Genomic DNA, 26,552 nt, shown 5'->3' with positions numbered 1-26,552 from the left:
GAGACATTTGGCCACATTGATGAAATTCAAGAACATAGTAAATTCTTGGATCAAGGAATGGATGCCTTTGAGAAAGCAGATCCTTCAAGCATACGGAAATGTGCAGGCTATAAAGGAAGAGTTTGGTACCTTGAATCTTGGCTTAAGACAATGGCAGAATCAATGAAAAGTTGCAGATCCCATTCAGCAAGAAGCATTCAAGGCCCCAAAAAGGCAGGAATATGAGCCACCTTCAATCACCTGGGATGGACTAATGTCAACACCTGCAGTACATGAGTCTAATGGGGGTTTTATTATGGATGCAAGCCACAATCTTGGAGGACCAAAAATTGACTGGGGTATCAACTTTAATTACAGTAGTGGACAGCCTGCACCTGACTCTATTACTGACAAAATATATGGGAGCAGTGTTCAAAATATTGGTATTGGCAAAATATCACCGAGGGTCCAGAAAATATCTTATCGGCAATATCGGCAAGCATAAAAAATAATTTTTTCAAATTTTTAAACATAGCCGATATTTTGCCGATATTTTCAAAATATCACGATATTTTGCCGATATTTGCCGATATTTTGAAAATATCGCGATATTCTGAAAATATCGCGATATTTTCTCGGCGATATATCATTTTGCCGAAAATATCACGATATTTTCGAATATCGCCGATATTATCAACAGTGTATGGGAGCACTCAATCCATTTCAAAAATCCAAATGGCAAATAATTCAGATGTCTATTTATCTAGATTGGGGATTACCAAGTTTGGCAATTTCACTGTAGAAGTTGCTGATCCTATTTTTTAATACATCGGGGTTGCTAGATTACTTGGCAATCTCATGAACGCAGGAAGGTTGTCAATAAGTAGGGAGGGCAGTTTTGAGACTGATTCTGATCAAATTCATGAGAAGGATGAAATTTGGGCTGTATTAGCTTGGCCCTCAATTATTGTTAATGAGAATAAAGATAAAAACGTTGAAAATCTGGTATCTATCGCAAGCATTTTAGAAGAACAATGGGAAACCTATGATCTATATGGTTATGAGGAGTGTGAATTTGAAGGAGCCATCAAAATGGTTGAACATTTACATGGTCTGACTTCTGTGAAAAATCCAATGTGGAATTCTATTGCAGCAATTGGTATTATTTTTCCTAATCGTTAATTAACTTAACAATTTATCTGCTACAGCAAATATCGAAATAAACACACTTCAACCTTCACAAATAAAGTTTTGCAGAAAAATAATGCGCTGCAAACTGAGAAATGCTAGCGCACACATAAAATATGAGACAATTATTTTTGGACAAATGTCCCTGGAAAAACCCAACTTGGGAAAATTAGTGCAGCATTGAGGGTTTTTATTATTATGCAGCAATGAAAATTTGAGACAATATGGATGCCTTAAACTGGCCATCCACAGCAAGAAAATCTAGGCAAAATTATTGAAGGGAATTACCCTTCCTCCACAAGCAATCCCGGCACAACCTGACTATAGAGAACTCAGTCTTATGAAGCCTTTGCGTTGCACTGCATAGTCTCTATGACGTCAAGCCTTTGACTAGTCTCTGATGAAGTCATTCTACCTCTTGCTATTGAGGAAATCGTCTCTTTGGCCCTCTCGAACTTCTACCCGGCCATTGGAACTGAGAACGAATTTTCTCCACAACAAATCGAACTGCCCTATCTGAAGCAACTACGCAGTCCTCTGTGTTGCCTCACTGGGAAAACTCGGCCCTCTTGTTGTTGCCTCTCTGGATCTCGAAAAACTTCCTTCGGATCAATGTCCTTGCCCCTCACTCACTGCTTCGATCTCTGGCTTTCTGACAGCTGACTACTGCTACTCTGGAAATCGATCTACCAAGGAAATCGAACTGCTCAAGTCTATTCTCCATCACCACATCGACCTCTTCTTATAATCCACTGTTGGCGCACCAACAACCAAGATTAAAACTTAATCAATGGCTAGGATCATCTCTGGATTGATCTGTGTGAGTTTCTAGATGATTCTCACCTTATCTCAATTAATATTGATTAATCAACCATATTCCCTAAGTTTAGACTTAGGAAATATTTAAAAAATCAATTAATAACCTAATTGAGACACTTCTGGGTGGAATTTCCAAAAACGCTTTTTGAGTTTTGGTGAACTTATGTATTCTAACTTCTCCACCAAATTTCATGGCTATAAAACATCCGATGCTACAAAAACTAACACTCCCTCTTAGCAAGGAATGTGTTCTACTGTTGCGCACACTGCCACAACACTTGTCTCTGTATTGTTAGAAAATCAAAAAGGCAGAAAGACCTTATATTTGATACTTACTTGTGATGTTCTTGATTTCTTATTATGTTTCTTTATATCTTCTTTCTTTTAGTTCATCAAGCAATTACCAAAGCAATAGCACATAAATCAATGGACATCAGATATAAGCACACAGCCAGGGAAAAACCCCTCTCTAGGGGAAATCCCAGTCTGTAATTCTTCCTTCAATAGTTTTCCTGAGATATTCCAAGACTCTAGACCTTGACACAAACTTTCCTCCACACCAAGTCAGCCTTCTTACTCTTTCTACTTGACCTGGCAGCAGCAGCAATAGTAGCGACACTTTCTTTGACCCAGCAATTTCAACCTAGCTTTGGAGACTTCGATCTTCACTGAAAGACTTTGATCTTCGCTCAGAAACTTCGATCTTGGCCCAATACAGCTTCTTGAGGTAGCAGCTTCCAGCACAGCAACTTCGACCTATAGCAGCAGTAACATGCAGCGACAAGTTATGGCATCAACTAGAGAAGTTCGATCTTCCAAACCAAGGCACGAGAGAGAGAGATAGATGCACCAAAATTTTGATTTCCCTTCCTTCATTTAAACCAAACTCGCACTCCTTTTCCCTTCTTTCCTCCACTTCGCACTTTTTCCCTGCTTCAAGAGATATCGAACTAGCCTGTTGTGAGTGTGCAAATGAAATTTGAGTTGCTTCATTTATAGTCCTTTGGTGAGGTCAAATAGCCTTCTTTGAGGCCGACTTGATCATCTTAAGGCCGACTTGGTGTGGAGGCAACATAATTCATATTTGACTCAATACTTAACCTTTTTACATGATTCAAAAGCCCAAGAAGGGTCTCTTTAAAAGTACAATGACTCTATTGACTCAGAATAAATCCTAGAATTCCTCAATGGGGACTTTGACCTAAAACATGATGACCCAAGCATGAAACCCATGCTTTAATAAGACATAATAATAATAATAATTCTGATGACTTAAACATATTTAATGAAGACCGAACCTAGTTACATTTCCCAACATGTATCACCTTTGTCACATTGTTGATGTCTGACAAGAAACTCTGCTAGAAATGACTGCGCTACTTCCTCAGTCACAGCGCTGCTCCCTCAGTGTCACAGTGTTGTTTCCTCAATAACTACGTTGTTTCCTCAGTCACAGTGTTGCTCCCTCAGTGTCACAGTGTTGTTTCATCAATAACTGCGTTGTTTCCTCAGTCACTGCGGTGTTCCCTTAGTCACTACGCTATTCCCTCAATCATCGTCCAACCATTGCGCAACTATGATATATGTTGCATCTGTGGTGTTGCTGACAATGCCATACTGTTGCCAACACTTCATTTTCACTACAACTCCCTCTCATCTGTTGTTGCTGCAACCGCAACATTTGCAACTGAAAAGCATCCAAAATATTGAATCCACTATGTTCAGTATGATGCATCTGTCTGCCAAGTCATTGACTGCTACTAGCCTTTGCACTGTCACTGAAGAATTTGCGTTGTTGCTGACTCTGCATTGTACCATCTGCACTGTGCTCCCAACATCTAGCTGCTACTAGTCTCTACAACTGTCACTCGGTCTCTGACTGCATCAACTACCACTGGTCCATCTTGCTACTGAATATTGTGAGCCCTGTAGCTAGGTAATGATCCATGAGGTGGACTCCTCAAGTACCCTGACCAATCTCTGTAGCTCTCTAGGACTACAGTACCAAATCTCCCCACCTCACTCTTGGAGGTATATCTACGAACATCGCGAAGTCTTCCTCTAACTTGGAGGATAGTCTGTCAATCTTTGTTGAAGCTACCTACTGGTCCTGCTTCTCCTCCTTATCCTTCTTCCTGAAAGGACACTGGGTGCTGTAGTGACCAAGCTCACCACATCTAAAGCATTTGACCTTTGACAAGTCCTTTTTCTCTGCTCCCCCTACCCCTGCCTAGGACCCTTCGATGCGAGGGCCACATTCTCCTCCTCCTTCACCACCTTCGATCTGCTGCTACTGCGACCACTAATGGAGCTCTTTAATAGAGCTTGTCTCAACTCCTCCTGCTGCAAATCGGCCCACATCCTATCCCACTCTGGTAGATTATCTCTGCCCAATATGCTTTGGACAAAGACCTGCCAATCCTCTGAGACACTATTGAGCGCCAATCGCACTAGTCTCGGACCTTCTAAATCCTGGTAAGGAAGGGATCTATGCCTTCCCCCTTCTGCATCCGGATGCATCTTAGCTTCTCCTCAAGAAACATCTTCCACTGCTCGGAAGTTCCCTGGTATAACGTGGAGAGAGCATCCCACATCTGTTTGGCAGTATCTTTGCTAGCTATATGTGAGACTATATGATCCCTGACTCTGTTTAGAATCAACCACTTCGCCTATACCATCTCCTTTTTGTATTATTTTTGTTGATCTGCATCCTAGGGAACTACCACTACATTATCAATGTAGGCTTTCAGGCCATATTCATCTAGAAGGAAGGACATCCTAGCCTTCCAGATGACATAGTTGGAAGCTCCATCCAACCTATCCTGATCTCTAAGCCCTACAGTGGTCATCTCTGAAAATGTCGAAAACTCCCTCTTTCCTTATGCTCAGCTGCTATTCGCACTCCTTTCTGGAGCGCGTGATCCTGCAAGCTACTACTGCGAATCTGCAACTGGAAATTCGAACTTCCGAGAGTCGAAGTTCCCTAAGGAAAATTTTCCCTCTGTCGTGTGTGCTCTTCTCTTCAACCTGACGTTGGTTCTACTCTAGTGAATTGTTGCAATACCCTCTGCATCAAGCCAAAAATCTGCCCAACAAAAAATCAGAGTTGCTCCCTCCGCCTCTGGAAACACTCGATCTGGAAAATCGAATTTTTCTACCTCTCTGCTTAGAAAAATCGAACTTCCTCAAGTAACTCGACCTCCTAGCAAAGGACTGCACTGCTCCTGGGAATTTCGGCCTGCTGCTCTTTACTAAACAGCGAAATTCTTTCGCCTTTAAGATCCCAGCTGATCAACTGTGTTGTGATACCATGTGAAAATTCCAATGTGGAATCCTATAGCAGCAACTGGTATTATTTCTCCTAATTGTTTATTAATATAACAATTTATCTCATACGACAAATATCGAAATAAACACACTGCAACCTTCACAAATAAAGTTCTGCGAAAAAATAATGTGCTAGAAACTGAGAAACGTTAGCACACACACATAAAATATGAGAATTATTTTAGGAAAAATGTCCCCGGAAAAACCCAACTTGGGAAAACCAGCGGAACAGTGAGGGTTTTTATTATTATGCAACAGTGAAAATCTGAGTACAATCTGGATGCCTAAAACTGGCCACTCACAGCGAGAAAACCTAGGCAAAATTATTTAAGGGAATTACCTTTCCTCCACAAACAATCCCAGCACAACCTGCCTACAGAGAACTCAGTGGTCGTCAGCCTCTGCGCTGCACTGTGCAGTCTCTATGATGTCAAGCCTCCAACAAGTCTATGATGAAGTCGTTCTGCCTCCTGTTGCTGAGGAAATCGTCTCTCCAGCCATCTGGAACCTCTGCCCAACCACTAGAACTGAGAACAAATTTTCCCCTCAACAAATCGAATTGCCCTCTCTGAAGCAACTCTGCAGTCCTTTGCGCTACCTCACTGGGAAAACTCAGCCCTCTTGCTGCTGCCTCTACAAATCTAGAAAAACTTCCCTCGGATCGCTATCCCTGCCCCTCACTCACCGCTTCAATCTCTAGCTTTCCAGCAGCTAACTGCTGCTACTCTGGAAATCAAACAGTTCAAGTGTGTTCTCCATCACCACACCGATCTCTTTTTATAATCCACTTTAGAGCACCAACAGCCAAGATTAAAACTTAATTAATGGTTAGGATCATCTCTGGATCGATCTGTGTGAGTTTCTAGATGATTCTCACCTTATCTCAATTAATATTGGTTAATTAACCATATTCCCCTAAGTTTAGACTTAGAAAATTTTAAAGGAAATTTTAAAAATCGGTTAATAATCTAATTGAGACACTTCTAGGTGGAATTTCCATAAACAATTTATGGGTTTTGGAGATCTTATGTATTCTAGCCTCTCCACCAAATTTCGTGGCTAGAACACATTCGATGCTACAAAAACTAACAACTTCTAACATCAAGGAGAACAAATTTTGCAGCCCCTGAACTTACAATTGTTTGAGGACAAGCAATTTCGAAAAGGGGAGATTGTAATGCTCCCTATTCATTAATTGCCCAAGGTAGGGCAAAGTAGCCTATCCAACCCCGTAGTCTATAGTCATTGATAAAAGGGGAAACCCATTATCCAATGTTTTGGGGCAATATTGGGTAAATTTGGGGTATCTGGGGCAATAACCCAGAAATGTGTGAAAATTCCTAAGCCGAAATCCCTACTACAACAAACTGATGTTATTTCTCCTAATAGATTAAATCATACAAGTTATTTACTATCTTCTACAGTAATTTTCAAAGTAAATACAGGGAACCTTCACTTAATTAATATATTTGTGGAAACAAAATACTGAGCAAGAAAGAACAATGCAACACATAGGACACAGTTATTTTTGGACAAATAGTCCTTGGAAAAACCCAATGCGAGAAAACAAGTGCAGCAACTCTGAGGGTTTATTATTATGCAGGAGAAATTCTTAGTACAATTCTAGGATGCTCAACTAGCAACCATTTACAAAGAAAATAATAGACAAAAGACTGGTAAAATGATCTCATCCTATCATTGGAGAATCAGTGACTGATCCTTTAGTTCTGGAGGATCTGTGTGGCTTCTGCGCAAAACTACATCACCCTGGGCAGCTTCTGCGTCACCCCTCCTGGGTATTACGCTGCCTCTCTGCTCTGGATCCTCTACTGGCTGAGAGATCGACTTTCCTACCTCCCAGACTCACCCTGGCTTCCGGCAACCGAACTTCGAATTCACTCAGCGAAAACTCGACTTCCCCTCACTGACTACATTGTCTTTGCGTCAACACTATGTAGGTCAGAATCAGCCTTCCTCTAGACGTCTTTTTGTCCTCTCTCTACCTTGTACTCTCCGGAAATTCCTTCTCCCAGATTCTCATTGGTCCTTTGCTGCAAGATCTCCTCAATCGATTTTCCTCCTAAGAACTTCTCACCTCATAAAATTGATTTTCTCCATCTCTCTGTGTATTTTCCAAATGACCCTCAAGCCCCTTCTTATATCTTCCTGTTGGACAACCAACGGCTTAGATTACATCTTGATTCTTAATCAAAGGCTCGGATCATTTTGGCTTGATCTGTGGCTTTTTCTAGAAGATTTACCCCTAATTAGATTAATACTCATTAATATTTTAATTTTCCCAAGTTTAGACTTAGGAACCCCATTAATAATATTAATTATTTTAATAAAATCATTTCTGTGTGGCATTTTCCAAAATGCTTTTTGGGTTCTTTGAAATACCTATGCCTAATTCTCCCTGCAAAATTTGAGGCTTAGAGCACATCCGATGCTACCCCAAATCAACAAAATGGGGGATAAACTTGTAATCCCTTACATCAAAATATGGATTTCCTAAGAAAGCAGATCCTTCAAGCAAACAGAAATGTGCAGGCTATTAAGGAAGAGTTTGGTACCTTCAACCTTGGCTTAAGACAATGGCAGAATCAATGGAAATCTGCAGATCCTGTTCAGCAAGAAGCATTCAAGGACCCAAAAAGGCAGGAATATAAGCCACCTCTGATCACCTGGGATGCACTAATGTGAACACCTGCAGTACATGAGTCTAATGGGGTTTTATTATGGATGCAAGCCACAATCTTGGAGGACCAGAAATTGACTAGGGTATCAAGTTTAATTACAGTAGTGGACAGCCTGCACCTGAATCTATTACTTACAAAATATATGAGAGCACTCGGTCCATTTCAAAAATCCAAATGGCAAACAATTCAGAGGTGTATTTATCTAGATTGGGGATTACCAAGTTTGGAAATTTCACTGTAGAAGTTGCTGATCCTATTTTTTAATACATCGGGGCTGCTAGATTCCTTGGCAATCTCATGAATGCAGGGAGTTTATCAATATGTAGGGAGGGCAGTTTTGAGACCGATTCTAATCAAATTCGTGAGAAGGATGAAATTTGGGCTGTATTAGCTTGGCCCTCAATTATTGCTCATGAGAATAAAGATAAAAACGTTTGGTTAAAAGCTGGTATCTATCGCAGACGTTGTAGAAGAACATTGGGCAACCTATGATCGATCTGGTTGAGTGTGAATTTGGAGGATCCATCAAAATGGTTGAACATCTACACAGTCTGACTTCTAACATCAAGGGAACAGAACAAATTTCGCAGCACCCGAACTTGCAATTGTTCGAGAACAAGCAATGTCGAAAAGGGGGGGCTGTAATGTTCCCTGTTGATTAATTGCGCAAGGGAAGACGAAGTAGCCTATCCAACCCCGTAGACTTTAGTCATTGATAAAAGGGAAAACCCACTATCCAATGTTTTCGAACAACATTGGGTAAATTTGCGGTATCTAGGACAACAAGCCAGAAATGGGGGTTAAACTTGTAAACCCTGACATCAAAATATGGAAATGAGACCCCCATGAGGAATCTACAAATAAGAAAGACGGAATCATTTTTATCATCATTGTGGATTGGCTTATTTCTATTTTTGTGAGCCTGACGCTTTGAAGGTTTTAAGGCCCCCTTTTCCCTTGGTTAGTTTCAGTGAAGATGAAACCACCCTAGCTAACCCTCTATCTTTCTCTATTCTTCTATCTTTCAAATAGTTTTGGCAAGCAAGGAAATCTTTGCAGGTTGATTATCTTGACATTTGCACACATCCTGAGGCTTCTGTGTGGGGGCAGCGAAGCATTTTGAGGGTTTGTCCACAAGCAATGGAGCAGAACACAAGCAAGGCGTACAACTGCAAGGCTGAAATCAGGCCACAGTCTAGATTTCTAAATTGTATGGCCGTCAAGCAATACAAGAGGGTTCTGAGATCCCTTTGGGTTGTGGATTCAATCATACATGGCCGGTCTACAAGTCAAGTCAGTGGCAGTAAACAGCTAGTGACAAGTCACAGCTAGAGGACTGATGTTTGAAGTTGGTTATAAAGTCAGGTCGGGTTAGTAGTCTAGTACAATAACTAGTAACCTAGCAATCATTTGTACTTCAATTGTTGTGAGAATACTGAAGGATAGTTGGTCAAATTCCATATGTGTGGAGAGCTGGTTTATGTTTATGAACTGTGGATGATTTGAAATAAATTCCTGGGAGTCAATTGTTTTCAATTGTTCAGTGTTATGGCTACAGTAGGGAGTAAATCCATAAGGGTTACAAATTGATACATATTGTTAATGTCAATTATCTATTCATTGTTGCATCTCAAATGTCATCGGCAAAGATTGTAGAAGATATTATTATTTTTGGTGCAATATTATCTTGTGGTTTTATAACCTTGAGGGCAAAAATCCCCTAGGGACACTACAACATCTGTCACCATGACTGCAATCCTTTGAAATTCTAAAATATAAGCATCTGTTGTACCTGTTTTTTTGAGTTGTGCGAAATCTCTAAAATGTATCTCTAGGTCCTTATCAATTCAGTTAAACAGCCTCTGTGTGGAATCCAGGTATGAAGTAATGCTCAAATGCCCCAAAGTGACTAGCCCATGGTACCACCACTCATGAGCTTCTCCCTCCAAATGCAGTGTAGCAAATTTGATGGCCTCTGTCTCCAACATAGGGTTGAGTTGGAAATATGTGTCCAACTTTTGAACCCACACTCTGGCAGTGCATTTGGATGAACCATCAAAAGAAGGAATGGACAATTTCCCCAACTTCTGTGGAAGTTCAAAATTCTGAACGCCCCTGTTGCACTCTCTGGGATTGTTCCTGTATTTAAGGGTACAAAAATCCTGTAAGGACATGGCTACATTCAATTCTTTGCCAAGAGCCAGATGCTCCCTCAAATAATCAGAAAACCCTTCACCTTGTCCTTGTTGTCCCTAATTTCCTGTTGGCTGTTCTTCAAAGCGCTGACATAAGAGATGTCTAGGAGTCACTCTACTCGTTGTCTGAGGTTTATTTTGAATTGGGATATGGGTGTTGCTCCCTTCAGCATGGTTCCTACTGTTACCATTTGACCCTCTTGAACCATTGTTGCTAGCATTGTTTTGGTTCCCTTGATTATTAGTTATAAGCAGGGTGATAAGCTGAACCAATTGTTGTTGCACCCGTTGCAAGGTTCTTTCGAATATTCATAGTGCTTCCCCCAAGCTATTCGTTCCTATCCCCCATGTCTTCCTCTTCTTCTGATTCTGAGTGAAGATTGTTATCACCCTTTCTCTGTTTTCTGTAGGTGATGTATTCCATATCAAGATAAAATGAACTCATAGGCTGGAAAGAAAACCCTTGCTTTGACACCACTGTAAAATTCCCTCTTTCTAGACAAGCAACTCAACCAATATACCGAAAACAAAATATCACAGCAAATAAATTCAACCAATATAACAAATTTGTTTATTAATACCACTGTAAAATCCCTTCTTGCTAAACAAATAACTCAACCATCATATCACAAGCAAAAATACCACAGCAAACAACTCAGCCAATATATTCTGATCTGTTTTATTAATCTGACCTAGAATTACATGTTGGAGCAGCCTTTTGAGTTACAAAAATAGATTTCTAGAAGCCCATAAACAGCCATGGCTAATGGCACGATTTGTTGGGAAAATAGGAGATGATGAAAGCACTGAAATGTCCCCTTACACTACAGTAAATAACTACGCAGGAGCAGTTTTGATGGCTGGTTTAACCCTCCCTTTTGATGCCACGGACCAGCAAATGATGGCTTGAACTCTTGAGAAAAAAATGGCGCTAGATAGGGCAGCAAAAATTTGCGCTGAAACTACCCACAAAAAATACCCTCAACTTGCTTATAATCACTAGTACGACCTCCTCAAGTGATCTCACAATGGGCAAATGAGTGAATCAGCCCCCTTTTTCCACACAAACTGCAGATGGACAATACTACCTCCAAAATCCCAAAATCTTTGGTTGTACCCATGACCTGGCAATGAGATGAATCTTCAGCTATAAATACTTGTGAAAGATCATAGTGATTTTTCCTTCCAATCAGCTAGGGTGGATTTGTTTCACCACCGAAACCAATTCGCTCAAGGGTTTCACCCTTAGCACTCCAAAGCCACAAGAACTCTCCAAATCAATATAAGGAAATGATTATGCATACCAAAAGAGTGAGCTCCAACCTCTCTTTTATCATCAAATACCATGTGTCATCAGAATACCATAGGTCTCTCTAAGTGATTATTCGGAGAGCGGCACTACAGTGGGATATTTCTTCACATGCCTAGAAGGATTGGTACTCCAGCAATGACTTGATTGCACCTAATCATCTATCAAGTATGGAGTTGAGAGGGCTCATCCAGAGATGAATATTTTCAAGTGAATATAAGGATGCTTGGACCTTTTTGGAGGGTTTGGGGACGGAATTTTGGTCACCCTATGCTGCAATATGATTTCCGACTACTATATTTGATATAGTATCATCAACATCTGCTATCCCCAGTCCATAATGCAAAATAGGTGTTGTTTGACTTGGAGGATAGATACTTCATAGTGTGCGGTCCATTTTTCTTTCGTATAATCTGCAAGCTTTTGGTTGATTAGTGTTATATCAGCAGTTCCCATCTATGCACAGTTTGGCCAAGAGTGGGATTTCGAATGGCCTTCGCATTATTTGTCACCTCTCAGAGTCAATGAAGCAAATATTTTGGGAGTGTCAATTTGCTTACAGTTATTGGAGATATCTATAGCATCACTGTTTAGTTTCACGTCAAGGTAAGCTTCACTAATGTGTTGTTTGGAGATTGTTGTTACCTAGTTTATTCCACCACCAGAAGGATCTGGCAGTTGCCAGTGCTTGATGGTTTCAGCCTTATTCATTCTTTGGAAGATCAGGTGTGAGTCTGTTTGAGTGTGAGATTACCTTACTGCCTGCTTTTGGTACTATATGCTGTGATGAGGTACACACCATCTGCTCCTACCAAACGGGACAATATTGATCAAGGATGCCCAATATTTAGAGCCCACAGCTTACTCTGATTTTATTTGTGTTCTAGTCACATTGTGGTTATATATGCCTTTATTTTCAGTTTGTAGATATTTTTCTGTAAATCTAAGACATATTTTTCAAATTTAATATGTGTGTGTGTGTAAAAAGAAGAACAAGAAGATATGGTGACAATTGATCATCCTATCCCAACTCTTTCAATTCTTTGATATTTACATCAATGACCATCCATATTGTCCAAAGAAAATTTTATTTGGTTTTCTTCCAATTGAACTTATACATGGGCTATTGATTTCACTATATAGTTACAGGATAAGAGCCAACATGAACTAATTAAAAACTCATGATGAAATCATGAAAGCAACTTATCCTTGCGAATAAGCATCAAACACATTTATCATATAAAATTTTGCTTTTGGAGAATGGAAATCAAGAAAACAAGTATGTACATATGGAAAAGTCATACCCCCTGTGTTGTTGAGTCGTTTCATCTATGGTACTCATTGCCTCCCAAAGAAGTGGAAGTGGAACCCAATGGGGAGGATACTTAAATCGTGCAACATCCAAAATAAGTGCCATGTCTTTTCCAGCATGGTATCCACCAATTGGAGAAAAATGGCCAGTCCCTGTCTGCAAACCCAAAATAAATAAAGGAAATTTCACAAAAGATACTTAACATGTACTATCCAAATCATAACGACAATTCACTTGTGAATGAATACCAAAAAAGACAAAAAATAAAAAATACAATATCATGTCTGCCAAACATCTTTCTTTTATTTTTCCAAAACGGAAAGAAACTCCAACATTCTATTATTAAAAGAAAGTATGGAATGCAAACACCTGGTTTGATGTTTTCAACCTACATTCATTGCTCAATTTAGTATACTTTTTAAAATGCATAACCCTTCTCTATATTATTTGTACAATTTAGATGTTTAATTAACTACTGTAAAATTCCAAATTGAAATCTACAACTAATAATAGACACATGAACTAGGCTATAGCAAATAAAATCACAAATATGCATGCACCATCAAAAACACCAAGAAATTGGCAAATAAGTTGAGCCATTTTATTAATTCATATGCATAAATCAAGTACGATAGGATGACGATCATAGAACCTAGGCTTGCTACTGCAAGCTCACCAAACCCAGGTGGAATGATGTAGTCTCAAATGCTGGAAATGGCCCCAACTGATAGCTCACACGACCCAGTAAACTGCTACTGCTCCTAAAGTGGCACTGGTGATTTAGGCATCCAATCTGCTCAGAAAATTCCGGGAAATTAACTGGAGCCTCCTCACAAGGAATCCAAAATAACCCCAAAGAATCTCTTGGGCCCAAGTGGTGGAAATGTTCCCAGTGTGAATTGTGCCCTCCTCCAACAATTTCTGCCATTGTTTTACAAAACGGGCGGGTTGAAACGGAAACGGCCGTTTCGGACCGTTTCATTAGCCCACAGCTTGACCCGGCTCGGCTGACCGAGTCAGCAATGACTCGGCCGAGTCATCCAATGACTCGGCCGAGTCATTGCTGACTCGGTCAACCCGGCCGGGTCCGTATTGACTCGGCCGAGTCATGGAAAGGATGGCTGGGCAGCGATTTTAATAAAAAAAATTCATGTTTTTGCTGATATTTGGTAAAGGTAAGTAGGGGTCAAGCAAATTTTCACTTGGATGCATCAGTGGGGTTGCACATCAAAAGAAAATCACACTCAAATAGCCAATGTGATGCAATCTTACACACTCTATGCACTCTTTTGCTACATTGTGCTTCATTTCTTGTTGTTTAAGGTTCCAATCTTTCCTGTTAGTTTGCCATTCACATTTTTTTGCTTGCCCAGTGACCTCTTGCTTACCACTATCTCATGGTATCCTCATTCACCATAGATGCCTATACCACAATCAGTATTTGACGGTATCCTTGCAAACATTTTTGCACAACCTTCAGATATGATCTGTTGGGTAAAATGAAAAACACGCAAACTTATTAATTTCCAGGATGTAAAGCTGGCACTCGGGGTCATACTAGTCTGTGGACTCTATAACAAATTGAAGATTAAAGGAATCAAAGTTAATTGTCTGACACAATCAAAATTAACTGTCTGACACAAGGCAAAGATTAAATGCTAGTCAAATACTCAAGTGCATGGCTCTTTAAAGTCTTTCAGCAAACTAATTCAGGCAGCTTTAGGGAAACCTGATTCAGCATTTGATTTTTGAACCTTCTATCTACTGGATATAACCGTGTGAAATGTTCATTTATGTGACTCACCTCTTAATATGGAATTGAATGGTTGTCTTCCATGTATATTATAATGTTGTGTGTTTGGAAACTTGAATGAAAATCTTTAAAATTATGTTTAAAATATTTAAAATTATGTTTTTTTATAAAAAAAATAAATATTTAATGTATTTTTTACAACGACCGAGTCATTGAAATCGAGCCGGCCGAGTCATTACCGAGTCCGAGTCCGAGTCGGAGTCGATCCTCGGCCGAGTCCGAGTCCGAGTCCGAGTTGTAAAACATTGATTTCTGCTACTGGATGCTAGATGGAACTAGGAATTCTACCCCCATAAGTGCTCAGAAAATTCTGCAAAATTAATCCTAACCTCCTCTCACCATACCCACAAAAACCCAGAAAAGGTTTGGGTTGAATCCACCGACCCCCGGTGACCACCGACAAGTGCAAGTTGCCCAATCTGGCCAGAAAATGCCCCATGTCTTGATATAAACGAATTATGCCCCAAATCTACCACGAGAAATTTCTCCCAACTCCGGCTAATTCTCAACTAAGAAATACCTCCTATCTCTAGCCCTTATCTCTCCACAAATTCTTCTCCCTTCTTCCCTAGTGCGAGCTAAGCAAGAAACAAATTCACTACAAAATCTTCAGCAATGTGTGGGAAAAACACCTGCAAATCATCCAAAACTCTAACAATCTATAGCTGATATCAACTGGGGTGCTTTGAACAACTTCTGTGCCCAAGGAAAATACACACCAGCTGGAAATGATTTGCAATGTAGCTCCTTTAAAAGTCCTGAGACAGACTTCTCTCTACTCTCCTAGGGTGACACTTGGAGTTCACCGAAGGTAGAGGTGGAATTCCCGTTTGAGTATCCCTCATGCTAAACAGCATTGTTGACTTGGCTAAATAGCTCAAGAAAACTTGTGTTTAGAAGTTAAATTGTCAAAAGATGCAAATGAAGGCCTCTTCTCCTTATTTATAATTGTTGGCCTCCTTTTCTCCCTTGGTGGCCCCCACTCTTTCTCTCTCCTAATTCGCACCCCCTCCTCTTTTCTCTCTCCTCCAAGAGTGTGAGTTCCCTTCTTCAGCCAAATTTCTCTCTCTTGTGGGCCCCATGTTCCACTACAGCTGCAATTTCCCTTTTTCCTCCTAACTCCCAACGTCGGAATTGCCTCCTCTTCCAAAAAATGTCTCTAATGTGTAAAATCAAAATTGGGAATATTACAACTACTATGTTGTCTCAAATAAATTATCCCATCACGTCATGCGTTCTCAAGTTCAATCTAATGTGATTATTTTTGTCAATGTTGTGTACCACCATTGATTTCATGAAATGTGGTGTCTCTAGTCCATCAAAATACATGGTACAAAACCCAAACCTTTAATAAAGGTATGTCACAAAATACAAACCTAAAATAACGGTGTCTCAAGAATGAAGTAAAACTGACACAATGTGACAAATAATCCTACATCAACATATTACCCTTCCTTTTCAACAACCCTACTTTTGATTCAGCTTTCACGTATAATTTCAATGGTAAAATATTCTAAAAGTTGAGTGTGATTTTTCCTCTTAAACAAGATCAGAACTTTGCTGTTTTTCTTCTCCCTTTTTTCTGTCAAATCCATCCTTATTTTCAACCTTCTCTCTTTCAAATCTGGAATATCATTTTTTAGCCTCATACAACAGCGTTCCAGTTTTCATATCACATGGTACTAAGGAACAAAATAAAAACAATTAAATCTAATGAGTGATTGGTCCCAATGTACCATAGACAAGATAGAATCATGAGCATAATTCAAACATTACTTTGGGTTATCAAATAACTTTTGTATTATATGCATAATTTGTTGAAGAATGTAATGAGTGTCAGTGTTCATAATTATATTTGAAATGTATTTGTCAAAAGAAAGAAAAAGAAATTTTATTATTAAATAAATTGACTTATTAAAGCATGGGTTTCATGCTTGGGTCAATTGTTTTTAGGTCAAAGCCTCCATTGAAGGCTTCTAAGTTCTAGGGTTTATGTCAAGTATCCTTGTCCATGTCATATTGTAAAGAACCTTTCTTGGGATTTATTTGTCAAAGAAGAAATTTATTTTATTGTAAAATAGGTTAATTAGGCCTCCTCCACCAAGTTTGCCTCAAAATAGACAAGTCGACCTAAACTGGGCAGCAGAATCCCTATATAAAGGCAACAACTCAACCTCATTTGTCAGTCACTCATAACAAGTTCGATCTGCAACTTCTGGGGCCAGAAAAATTGTGAATTTCAAGGAAGAAGAAGAAGAATAGCGAAGGAGGAGGAGGTCTCTCACAAGCATAAGAAGTCAAAATTCTCTTTCTTTTTCCCACATGTGTGAAGTTGTGAAGCTGCTGGAAGGGTCGAAATTCTGCAGTTGCTGGGAAGGCCGAAATTTTGAAGTTGTTGGTGAAGTTGGGGCCAAAATTTCTAAGTCGATGCTGGGTTGAAGCTATTGGACAAGAAGGGACTATTAAAGTGAGCTAAAACATATTGAAAGGTTGACTTGGTGGAGGAGGAAGGTATGTTGGTATAGGGTCTTGGTCCATCTCATTTGAATTACTGAAGGAAGAGTTCTTGACTGGGTTTTCCCTTATATAGGGGTTTTGCCCTGGTTGTGTGCCTACATCTGGTGTTCTTGATCTTCGTGTTTTGGTTTTGGTAATTGCTTGATGAACTAAGATAAAAGAAGAACATAAGAAAGATTATAATAATAATCACAAGTAATTATCAACAAAAGAAAATCTTTCTGCCTTTTTTATTTTCCAACATGGTATCGGAGCAAAGGTGAAGAAGGAAAAAGGCAAGTCAAAGGTCTATTAATGAAAAAGATCATATAAAGAGACAAGCCTACTATCTACAGGAACTATGAAAAACTCAATGAAGGGAGAAAAACAAATTAGAAGGAGCCTCCAACTACAGGGCCTGGAAAAAGAAGATAGACCTCATTCTCGAAAAGAACAAAGTTTTGGATCTAGTTCAAGGAAAAATCAAGCCTACTGATGAATCAAGTGATGCAGAGAAATTAAAGTCTAGAGAAATCGAAATCGTGGCTATGAACCTAATAGTGGATGGAGTTGGGGTTAACCTAATTCTATACATATGCAACATAAAATCCGCTCAAGAAATGTATGAGGCTCTCTCTAAATTATTCAAGATCAAGAACATTGGTCAAATAGCAAGCCTCGAGAATGAACTAAGAAGTGTTAAGATGACAAATGATGATATTGTTTCATCATATTTTATAAAGATATCCAGAATCAAAGACAAACTTCAAGCAATAGATGAAATTGTACCAGAAAAAAGGGCTCGGATTACTACCCTTCTTGGACTACCAACACCATGGAGTGCCTTTGCATTAGGAATCAACACTTGGAAGGATACTCCAACATTCGAACAAATGTGGAATGTATGTGGTCAAGAAAAAGCCAGAGTATCAGTAATAAGCAACGAGGAGGAGGAAGAAGATAACACCTCAAATACCTATCCTACTCATCACAAGAAGGGAACCTAAAAAAAGGTTCAAAGGACTAAAGAAGAAAATGGACCTATTCAAGATTGAATGTTACAAATGTCACAAGATGGGTCACTACAAAAGCCAATGTCCAGAAAAAACAAGAAATAAGAAGAGAGAGGGAACATGTGAATGTTGTTGATGAAGATCCATCTAAAACGAACAAGACCGAAGAATCATAAGTCAAGGACTTATACTACTAAGTCCTCTCTCTCTCATAACCCACTCAATCCTTTATCGTTTTTTTGAAATGTTTTTATTTATGTTTAGATTCCTAGAGATTATAGGTCTAACATAAATTGTTAGAACATTTTTCATTTTTATAAAGTTGTAGGTATCCCTCAAGATTGGATTAAGAGGGAGCCCTCACTATTTTACCAAAGATAAGTATCTTACTCCTTGTTTTATCTTTTATGTTTGGTTTCCTTGTCCTATCAAAATGTGTTTGTATTGTATGCTAATAACCTTTTCTTTATATTTTCCTTGGTTAGGAAACCCTACAGAATACACAAAAGTTATGGAGGAGACTTCAGAAGATAAACTTGAAGCATGGAAGAAGTTATGTTGCAAAGGAAGCCCTTCAAGAATTGATGTCATACAAGGTTTGTTAAGGAACAACTCGAGGTATGTCTTAAACTATAAGCTTTGTTATAAAGTTCTCTTCATGCAAAAGGTACGGTCATTCTTCTTTTTAAATTTGCTTTACATTACTGACATCGTTATGTCTAGGTTTTTGAATCATAGAGATTCTTGTTAGGGTGATTAATCATTAGATTGAATCTACCCTCATTATATTATCATTATTGTGGAACCTTAAAAGGGTTCACTGTAAAAACACTAACCTAAGGGTATGTCGATACTAATATTGAAACCCTAGTCTGCTTAGGATTGTTGATGAAATCTAGAATTCCTATTCTTTTGATGTTTTGAAATTGTTATAGAAACCCTATCCCTTAGGGTTTTTTGTTAATATCTAATTCATGTATTGAAACCCTAGATCTTTAAGGTTTGGTAATCCAGGGTTTATGAACTAAACATGTATAATATCTATAGCAAGGTCCTATGAATGAATCCCTAAGAATCTATTTGTTTGTCTAATCGAAACCCTAGCCTGATCAAAATTGTTATATGTCTAACTATGATGTATTGATATTGGTGTGTATTGCTAATGCATGAAATCCTAGAAATGTATTTGCAAGTATGCTGACCTAATTATTCATACTCATAGATTGTGAATTCTAGGGTTTATAACAAAGCCCTAGTAATTGATATTCTAGGATATGATAATATTGTTTTCTGATATGATTTATTTTTTATAATAAAATTTAGGGTTTGCAAATAAACCCTAGTAGTGTCTAACATTGTTGAAACCTTAGATGCATGGTACGATTGTTATTAACTGCTAATATCTAAGGCTTTGTGTCTCAAAGTTGGAATCTAGGGTTTGCAGTGAATCATAATAGAGTCTAACATATCTCTAAAAATAATATTGAGGTCCTAGATAGAATGAGACTAATTGAGTTGCATTATATTGTAGTTAAAGGGTCTATTACAATAACCCTAGCAAGAAGTATGTATCTCTTGCTGATCATGAAACTAAGTAAGTATTTGATGTCTAAAGTCTAATTGCTTCCATTATATTGACATGATTATGATATAGTTAACTTCATGCTTTTGTATTTGGTTGTACTTGTTTAAGTTGTGTAGGTACATAATCTTCAAGATGTTGGAGATATTCGTAAGTAAAGTTGACTTGATAATATCGGTAAACATCATAAAGAATGAAGATGATCAAGATGACCTTGATGTTATAAAAAGGAATGAATCCATGATAGGTTCTATGATGTTGATTATGATATAGTTAACTTCATGCTTTTGTATTTGGTTGTACTTGTTTAAGTTGTGTGGGTACACAATCTTCAAGATGTTGGAGATATTCGTAAGTAAAGTTGACTTGATAATATTGGTAAACATGATAAAGAATGAAGATGATCAAGATGACCTTGATGTTATAAAAAGCAATGAAGCCATGATAGGTTCTATGATTTTGATCTCCCCAAATTAAGAGGGAGGGCATATTATGATAGTCATGATGGATGCCTTGAAGAAGAAATTGGAGAATGAATGAAAGTACTACAATGTATTGGGGATGTCTTGGTGTTGTTGAAGAAAAGAAAGAAGAAAAGCTTTCGACTAGTTACATATGAATAACTTGATGTAAGTAGCATCAAGTTGATTAAGGACCTCGAAAGTTTGTGTTTACTTGTTTGTATATTCGAAAACTTATTGTTGATTAGGGTTTGTGTTTGTACAGGTAAATCTCTCCATGAAGAAGAATGAACAATTGGGAAGCATGCTTGGACAAATGGATATATCTAGTTTATTAGGGAGAGATGAAGCATCTAATGGCGGATGCTTGGGAGGACATCTGGTCGGCCTATATGTGTTTGATGTCTAGATCCCGAAGAGGGAGGGTGGCATTAGTCTTGGAGCTCTAACCTTGGATATGCACCTAGATCCTTAGGTTGATGGTTAGTTAGTAAGCCTAATGGTACCTAGACTAGTTGAAAGCTTTAGTCCATCTTAGTCCCACCTGGATAGATTACCCTGGTTAGGAATCTAGTCTGTAGCACTGAGTGTGTTGAACTCTTCATAGTTCATTTTGGAGATCTTCCATGTACCTCTATAGATATAGGTAATTATGAATACCTCCCTAGTTAAGAGGGAGTGTTGAAGAATGTAACTAGTGTCGGTCTTCATAATTATATTTGAAATGTATTTGTCAAAAGAAAGAAAAAGAAATTTTATTATTAAATAAATTGACTTATTAAAGCATGGGTTTCATAATTGGGTCAATTGTTTTTAGGTAAAAGCCTCCATTGAAGGCTTCTAGGGTTTATGTCAAGTATCCTTGTCCATGTCATATTGTAAAGTACCCTTCTTGGATTTGTTTGTTGAAGAAGAAATTTTTTTATTGTAAAATTGGTTAATTAGGCCTCCTCCACCAAGTCTGCCTCAAACTGGACCAGTCGGCCTAAACTGGGCAATAAAATCCCTATATAAGGGCAGCAACTCGACCTCATTTGTCACTCACTCACAACAAGTTTGATCTACAACTTCTTGGGCCAGAAAAAGTGTGAATTTCAAGGAAGAAGAAGAAGAAGAATAGCGAAGGAGAAGGAGGTCTCTCACAAGCATAAGAAGTCAAAACTCTCTCTCTTTTTCCCACGTGTGAAGTTGTGAAGATGCTGGAAGGGCCAAAATTCTGCAGTTGTTGTAAAGGCCGAAATTCTGAAGCTACTCGTAAGTTGGGGCCGAAATTTCTGAGTCAATGTTGGGTTGAAGCTGTTGGACAATAAGAGACTATTGAAGTGAGCTAAATCATATTGGAAGGTTGTCTTGGTGGAGGAGGAAGGTTTGTTGGTATAGGGTCTTGGTCCATCTCATTTAAATTACTGAAGGAACAATTCTTGACTGAGTTTTCCCCTATATAGTGGTTTTTCCCTGGCTATGTGCCTACCTCTGGTGTTCTTGATCTTCGTGTTTTGGTTTTGGTAATTGCTTGATGAACTAAGATAAAAGAAAAACATAAGAAAGATTATAATAATAATCACAAGTAATTATCAACAAGAGAAAATCTTTATGCCTTTTTTATTTTCCAACATAATTCACCATAGATACACTCAAATGTCAATATGATAGAATGAGAAGAGTTTCATAGGTACCTTTCTTGTCTGCAGTATTGAGATAGATGATCTTACATTTCAAAATTTAGCTTTGAATTCTGCGTTTATAGGAGTGGCCTTCACACTCTCACTAATCACTATTTACACACTGAGCAGTCCCATTAACCTACTTTTTCCCATTCATCTACTTTTGGTCATTTGTTGGACATTAATAGACTTACCTTACCTTTCCTCCCCTATTTCTCTTGAAATTTTTATTGATGTGATATTTTTTCTTGAATTGATATCAAATGTTCTTTTGAGATATATTCTACATTCTCAAGACTTATAGTTTGTTAAATGACACTAATATCATCCATCGTCAAGAGCAATGAAGGAATTATTAGAATATTGTCCAATCAAATATATTACTAAATTTACCAATATTCAACTTACTACATTAGATAAGGCATTTTAAACTATATATTGATTGATTCATGCAAAGTTTTCATATAAAAAGATTCCCACCTACTGGCTAAACCTGTCATAACAAGAACCAAATGGACTTGATCATATACAATTTGTTTGATGACAAGTGTCAATGGTGCCATGAAGGAGAAGAACAAGGCAAACTTTTCATATTTGAGTGTTCAGCTAGGTGTTGTTATTGTGTTTCACCAATGTTATAATGTCCAATATGGCTAGCATGTGCATATCCTGTCTGTTGATGATCCCACCAAGGGAGTTAAGGGAAATTTGTTCAATCAAAATTTCATAACCCTATTTCATGAATGTCAATGGCCAAGTAATGTTGGATTACCAAAACTAGTCCCTAGGTGAGTGTGTTGTAAGATCTTTAATCCTAGGTATCACTACCATCCCTTGAGGCATTGTATGATGCTTCTCCAACACTTCAAAGAGAACGTCCAACCCCACTTGATGACTCAACTAGGCACTTTAACCTAGGACATTGACCACTTATTAAGGAGCATTGACCTTGGGATGCCACAACACAGTTGATGACACTCTTCTCTCCCTCCATGAACTTGAATGCTACCTTCAGATGCTAGAATGGTTCCTTGAGGGTTAATGTTTCCTAGAGTTAACAAAACCCCTCTAAGTCGGAATTTCACCTACTTGATCAAAATTCCCTCTTCTCTAAGGAGATTTGATGATGATGATGACATCAGGCCCTTCTAGAAGGGATGTTGCATGGGAGTCTTTCGGATAACAGGGGACGTAGCTATTTCAACAATTTTTGAAGTAGTCTTCTTCTTTCTTGGAGCTATGGCATCGTCAAAAGAACTACCAAGAGATTTAATGGGATTATTATAATGAGTAGCCAAAAGAGAAGTTATTTTGTCGTCCTAAATGTTCTCTTTAAAGGGAATGAAGCTTCGTCTTCAAATATCAAGGATGTCAACTCAGCCTAAGGATAAGGCTCAAAAAGACAAGGCAAAGCAGGCCTTCCTAAGACCTATCTAGGGCACAAGTGACCTAGGGTTTAGTGAATAGGCAAGGAAAAGGGCTTACCAAGGTACACAAGGCCAAGAAAACGTTTGATAAATAATATATATGATCAATAATTGGAACAAGAAGCCTTCAAAAAGTCCACAGTTGAACCCTATGGCTAGGTTAGGGTTTACCCTAGGGAAAAATTGCCTTGGGCTTATGACGTCAGCGATAAAATGGAAGAATTCACCATGGGAAAGAGATAATTTTGAGGCAATAAGGCACAAACCACGTGTAGAGTCCTCTCAAAGGCAAATGCACTCCTAGTTGAATTCATCCCTAAGCATAGCCTAGCAACTTGCTTGAAAGGCTGAAAATTGAAGAGATATAAAATTTAGGTTTAGGAAAGTTTTTATGGTGTGATCACATACGCAGAAAGACCAGTGCTTGATCTTAGGTGATGAATTCTGGAGGGAGATCTACTCGGTGAAAAACCAAACCCTAGTATGCAGTAAGGGCAAGAAAAACCCTAGTTTTCATAACCTTGGCTATCAACTTATGAGGGGATAAAAACATTGAAGAGAGCTTTATTACCGCTCAAACTAGCAGGGGTCCTAAAAGGGCATCCTTGAAGGGCTACTACTAGGTCAAGGGCAACAATGGAGCAATAGCCCATTGTCACCTCGGCTAAGGCTCCCTACTCTTTACAGAGTTTCACTAAAGGGAGGAGACCCATTATAACAAGGATCACGAAATAATGGATCAATGATAGGATGAGAGATGATCCTGGAAGCCTGTTAACAAGAGAGGCTTAGATATATGGCTTGCTTGCTTTGAAAGCAAGATGAAAGGCTCTCTAGGAAGGGCTTAGGGGAATTTTAAGAGCTAGGGTTTGAGTATATGACTTCTTAAGAAGATTGTTAGCTCCAAAAATCCAACTTGACTTCCAAGTGGTCTTTGTGAAATTGGCTTCAATAAGTTGTGGCACCACATGAGACCAAGTAGACCCGACGTTAGGTTAAGAGATGGGGTTGCGAAACCAATGATGTGCTTGACTTAATCAGGGGGGAGAATGCGATCAAGGAAGGAATTTTCAATGAAAGGTAATGCAATGATCCCAGTGAGATTTCTAGCCAAAGGTAACCAAGGGCAAGATTCAATCTCGAAGCTAGGGCTTGGGATATCTCAAAATCCCACAGTCGGAATTTCTTCAAAATTGGAGGGCACCTAGGAGACACACCAGGGCAGTAGGATCCAAGAGATCGAATTTTTTTGATGTGTGGTTTGCAAGAAATTTGATTCCCGTCTAGACCCAATGGGGCTAGACCTAGAAAAGAAAGCAAGAGGGGAAAAATTTAGGGTTTTAGGGTGATCACCTATGGCAGACCAATGCCTAATCCTTTGGGCAGATTGGAGTCAAGAATGATTGTGAATATGGATTTTAGTTTTCTAGGTCAAGGAGGCTTCAAAAACTTTACACTTTGTTTTGAAAAATAGATGGCTTATCAAGATGAATTTCAACCATGAAACATCCCTAGGAACATTCATTCATTATACATGACACAAACATGAAGCAACACTATCTACAAACAAAATTTCCACAACTTCGCATAAATGTATGCAGTAAATTAGCCCTAGTATAGCGAAATCCCAGCAACAATGTATGTGACAAAATAGAAAGAAGTAATAGCATTAAATTGGACTTACATGTATAAGAGTATATCCAACCATCAAAAATTTTCCAATCAAGAAGTTTAAGACGGAGAAATTGATCCAAACATCAAAATTCATTCCATGCTCCAAAATTTCGTCCTCCAAGAAGGATAGCAGAGTTCTCTTAAGAGATACAAGTCCAAACCAAGTGATGATGCTAAAATGTAATCACATCACTTGTATTTATACATGTCCAAATGAATTTGATTGGTCTAATGAGGCCTAATACAACCCCTAGAATAAAATAATGTGCAAAATAACCATCTTTTGGTGACAGGCCCACCAAACTAGCTCAAAATCAAAAGAGTAAGTCCCTCAAGAGGTCGAATGATCAATAATACATGTCGTTGGGCCTTAGAGGAGGCCTAATGAAGTCCATAGGTGCCATAATGTGAAATAGGACTTCCAAAAGTAGTGGACCAGGGGTTGGCCCCTTGTTCTCCAAAATAATGAACTTGTGGTGCTCCAAATGGATGTGGGGGCACACAAGTGTCCTCATGGGTCTCCAAACAGATCGAAGATGCTTGTAGACCATCTGCAAGGGCTCAGATGATGGTATAAGTGATGCCACATCATCATAGAGGTCCTGGGTCATCTGCCAAGTGCATGATGTAATTGTGGGGCCAGTTGAGCATGGCAGTGTTGATAATATCGGTATCGGGAAAATATCGGCGAGGGTCCAGAAAATATCTTATCGGCAATATCAGCGAAAATATCGGCAAAATATCGTCAAATATCGGCAAGCATAAAAAATGCATAATATATTCATTTTTTTTCAGATTTTTAAACATATAAAGCAATAACAACATGAAATAAACACATTGGCACATAAATATGAAGAAAACACTGATATATATGATGTCAAATAGAAATGATACATCAAAGGCGATACCAAATCCTGCTGATCCTTGATAATTGTCCATTCAAGGACTCAAATGTGGAGAACCAATACAAAATAACATCACATATATAAAAATATCTCATCATCATGAGTTATATGTAGCATAACAAATAAAACTAGCAGCTATCTATCTGAAATCACTGCCCTCTCCCCCTTTTACGGGAAAACATGATGGGTTGTTTGCCAGGCTTGCCCCTAGTAGTAGGAGGCCCTGACCCTGCCTCTGCACCTAATGTCAAATAATGAGTGCTAGGTATGGGGCTATGCTCTCCTATATCTATAGTAGATGGTGTTGATGCTGATGCTCCCGCAGTGTCCTCCTCCTCCTCCTGCTCCTCCTCTGAGTGTTGTTGCTCCTCTGACTCCGAGTCCTCCTCTTGCTGCCCCTGCTCTAATGGATCATCTGCCACTGGCTCTAACCATGAAGGTGACTCCTCCAAGAGGGGCTCCTCAGACTCCACCCTCCACGGAGACAATACATCAATATTGTCTAAGCTAAGTCACATGACACGAGGACACGAGACACGGAGGACACGTAAATACGAGTATTCAATACGAAATGCAACGACCTGGAAACAAGACACGGGGGACACGTTTTATATATATATATATATATACCGAAATATAGTTTTTTATCCATATTAAATTGCAGGTTGCACCTTATATAATCAAATTAA

The 26,552-nt window shown here is 38.8% G+C and overlaps 1 protein-coding gene across 2 annotated transcripts in view; it reads right to left on the bottom strand.

Annotated features, from left to right (window-relative positions):
• The window catches only part of LOC149251678 (glutathione gamma-glutamylcysteinyltransferase 1-like), a 463,832-nt gene that overhangs the window by 319,433 nt on the left and 117,847 nt on the right, over positions 1-26,552 (bottom strand). For both annotated transcript variants that reach the window (XM_089459519.1, XM_089459520.1), the window contains exon 4: positions 12,821-12,984. In XM_089459519.1, the coding sequence (XP_089315645.1) occupies positions 12,821-12,984 (164 nt within the window). The remainder of the gene's footprint in view (positions 1-12,820; positions 12,985-26,552) is intronic.

This window comes from Pinus tabuliformis, chromosome 7 (genome assembly GCF_031772625.1).
Source record: "Pinus tabuliformis cultivar Carrire ecotype Pingquan chromosome 7, CPIR1, whole genome shotgun sequence".
NCBI classification, from domain to species: Eukaryota; Viridiplantae; Streptophyta; class Pinopsida; order Pinales; family Pinaceae; genus Pinus; species Pinus tabuliformis.
This window is presented reverse-complemented; position numbering and strand designations above follow the sequence as displayed.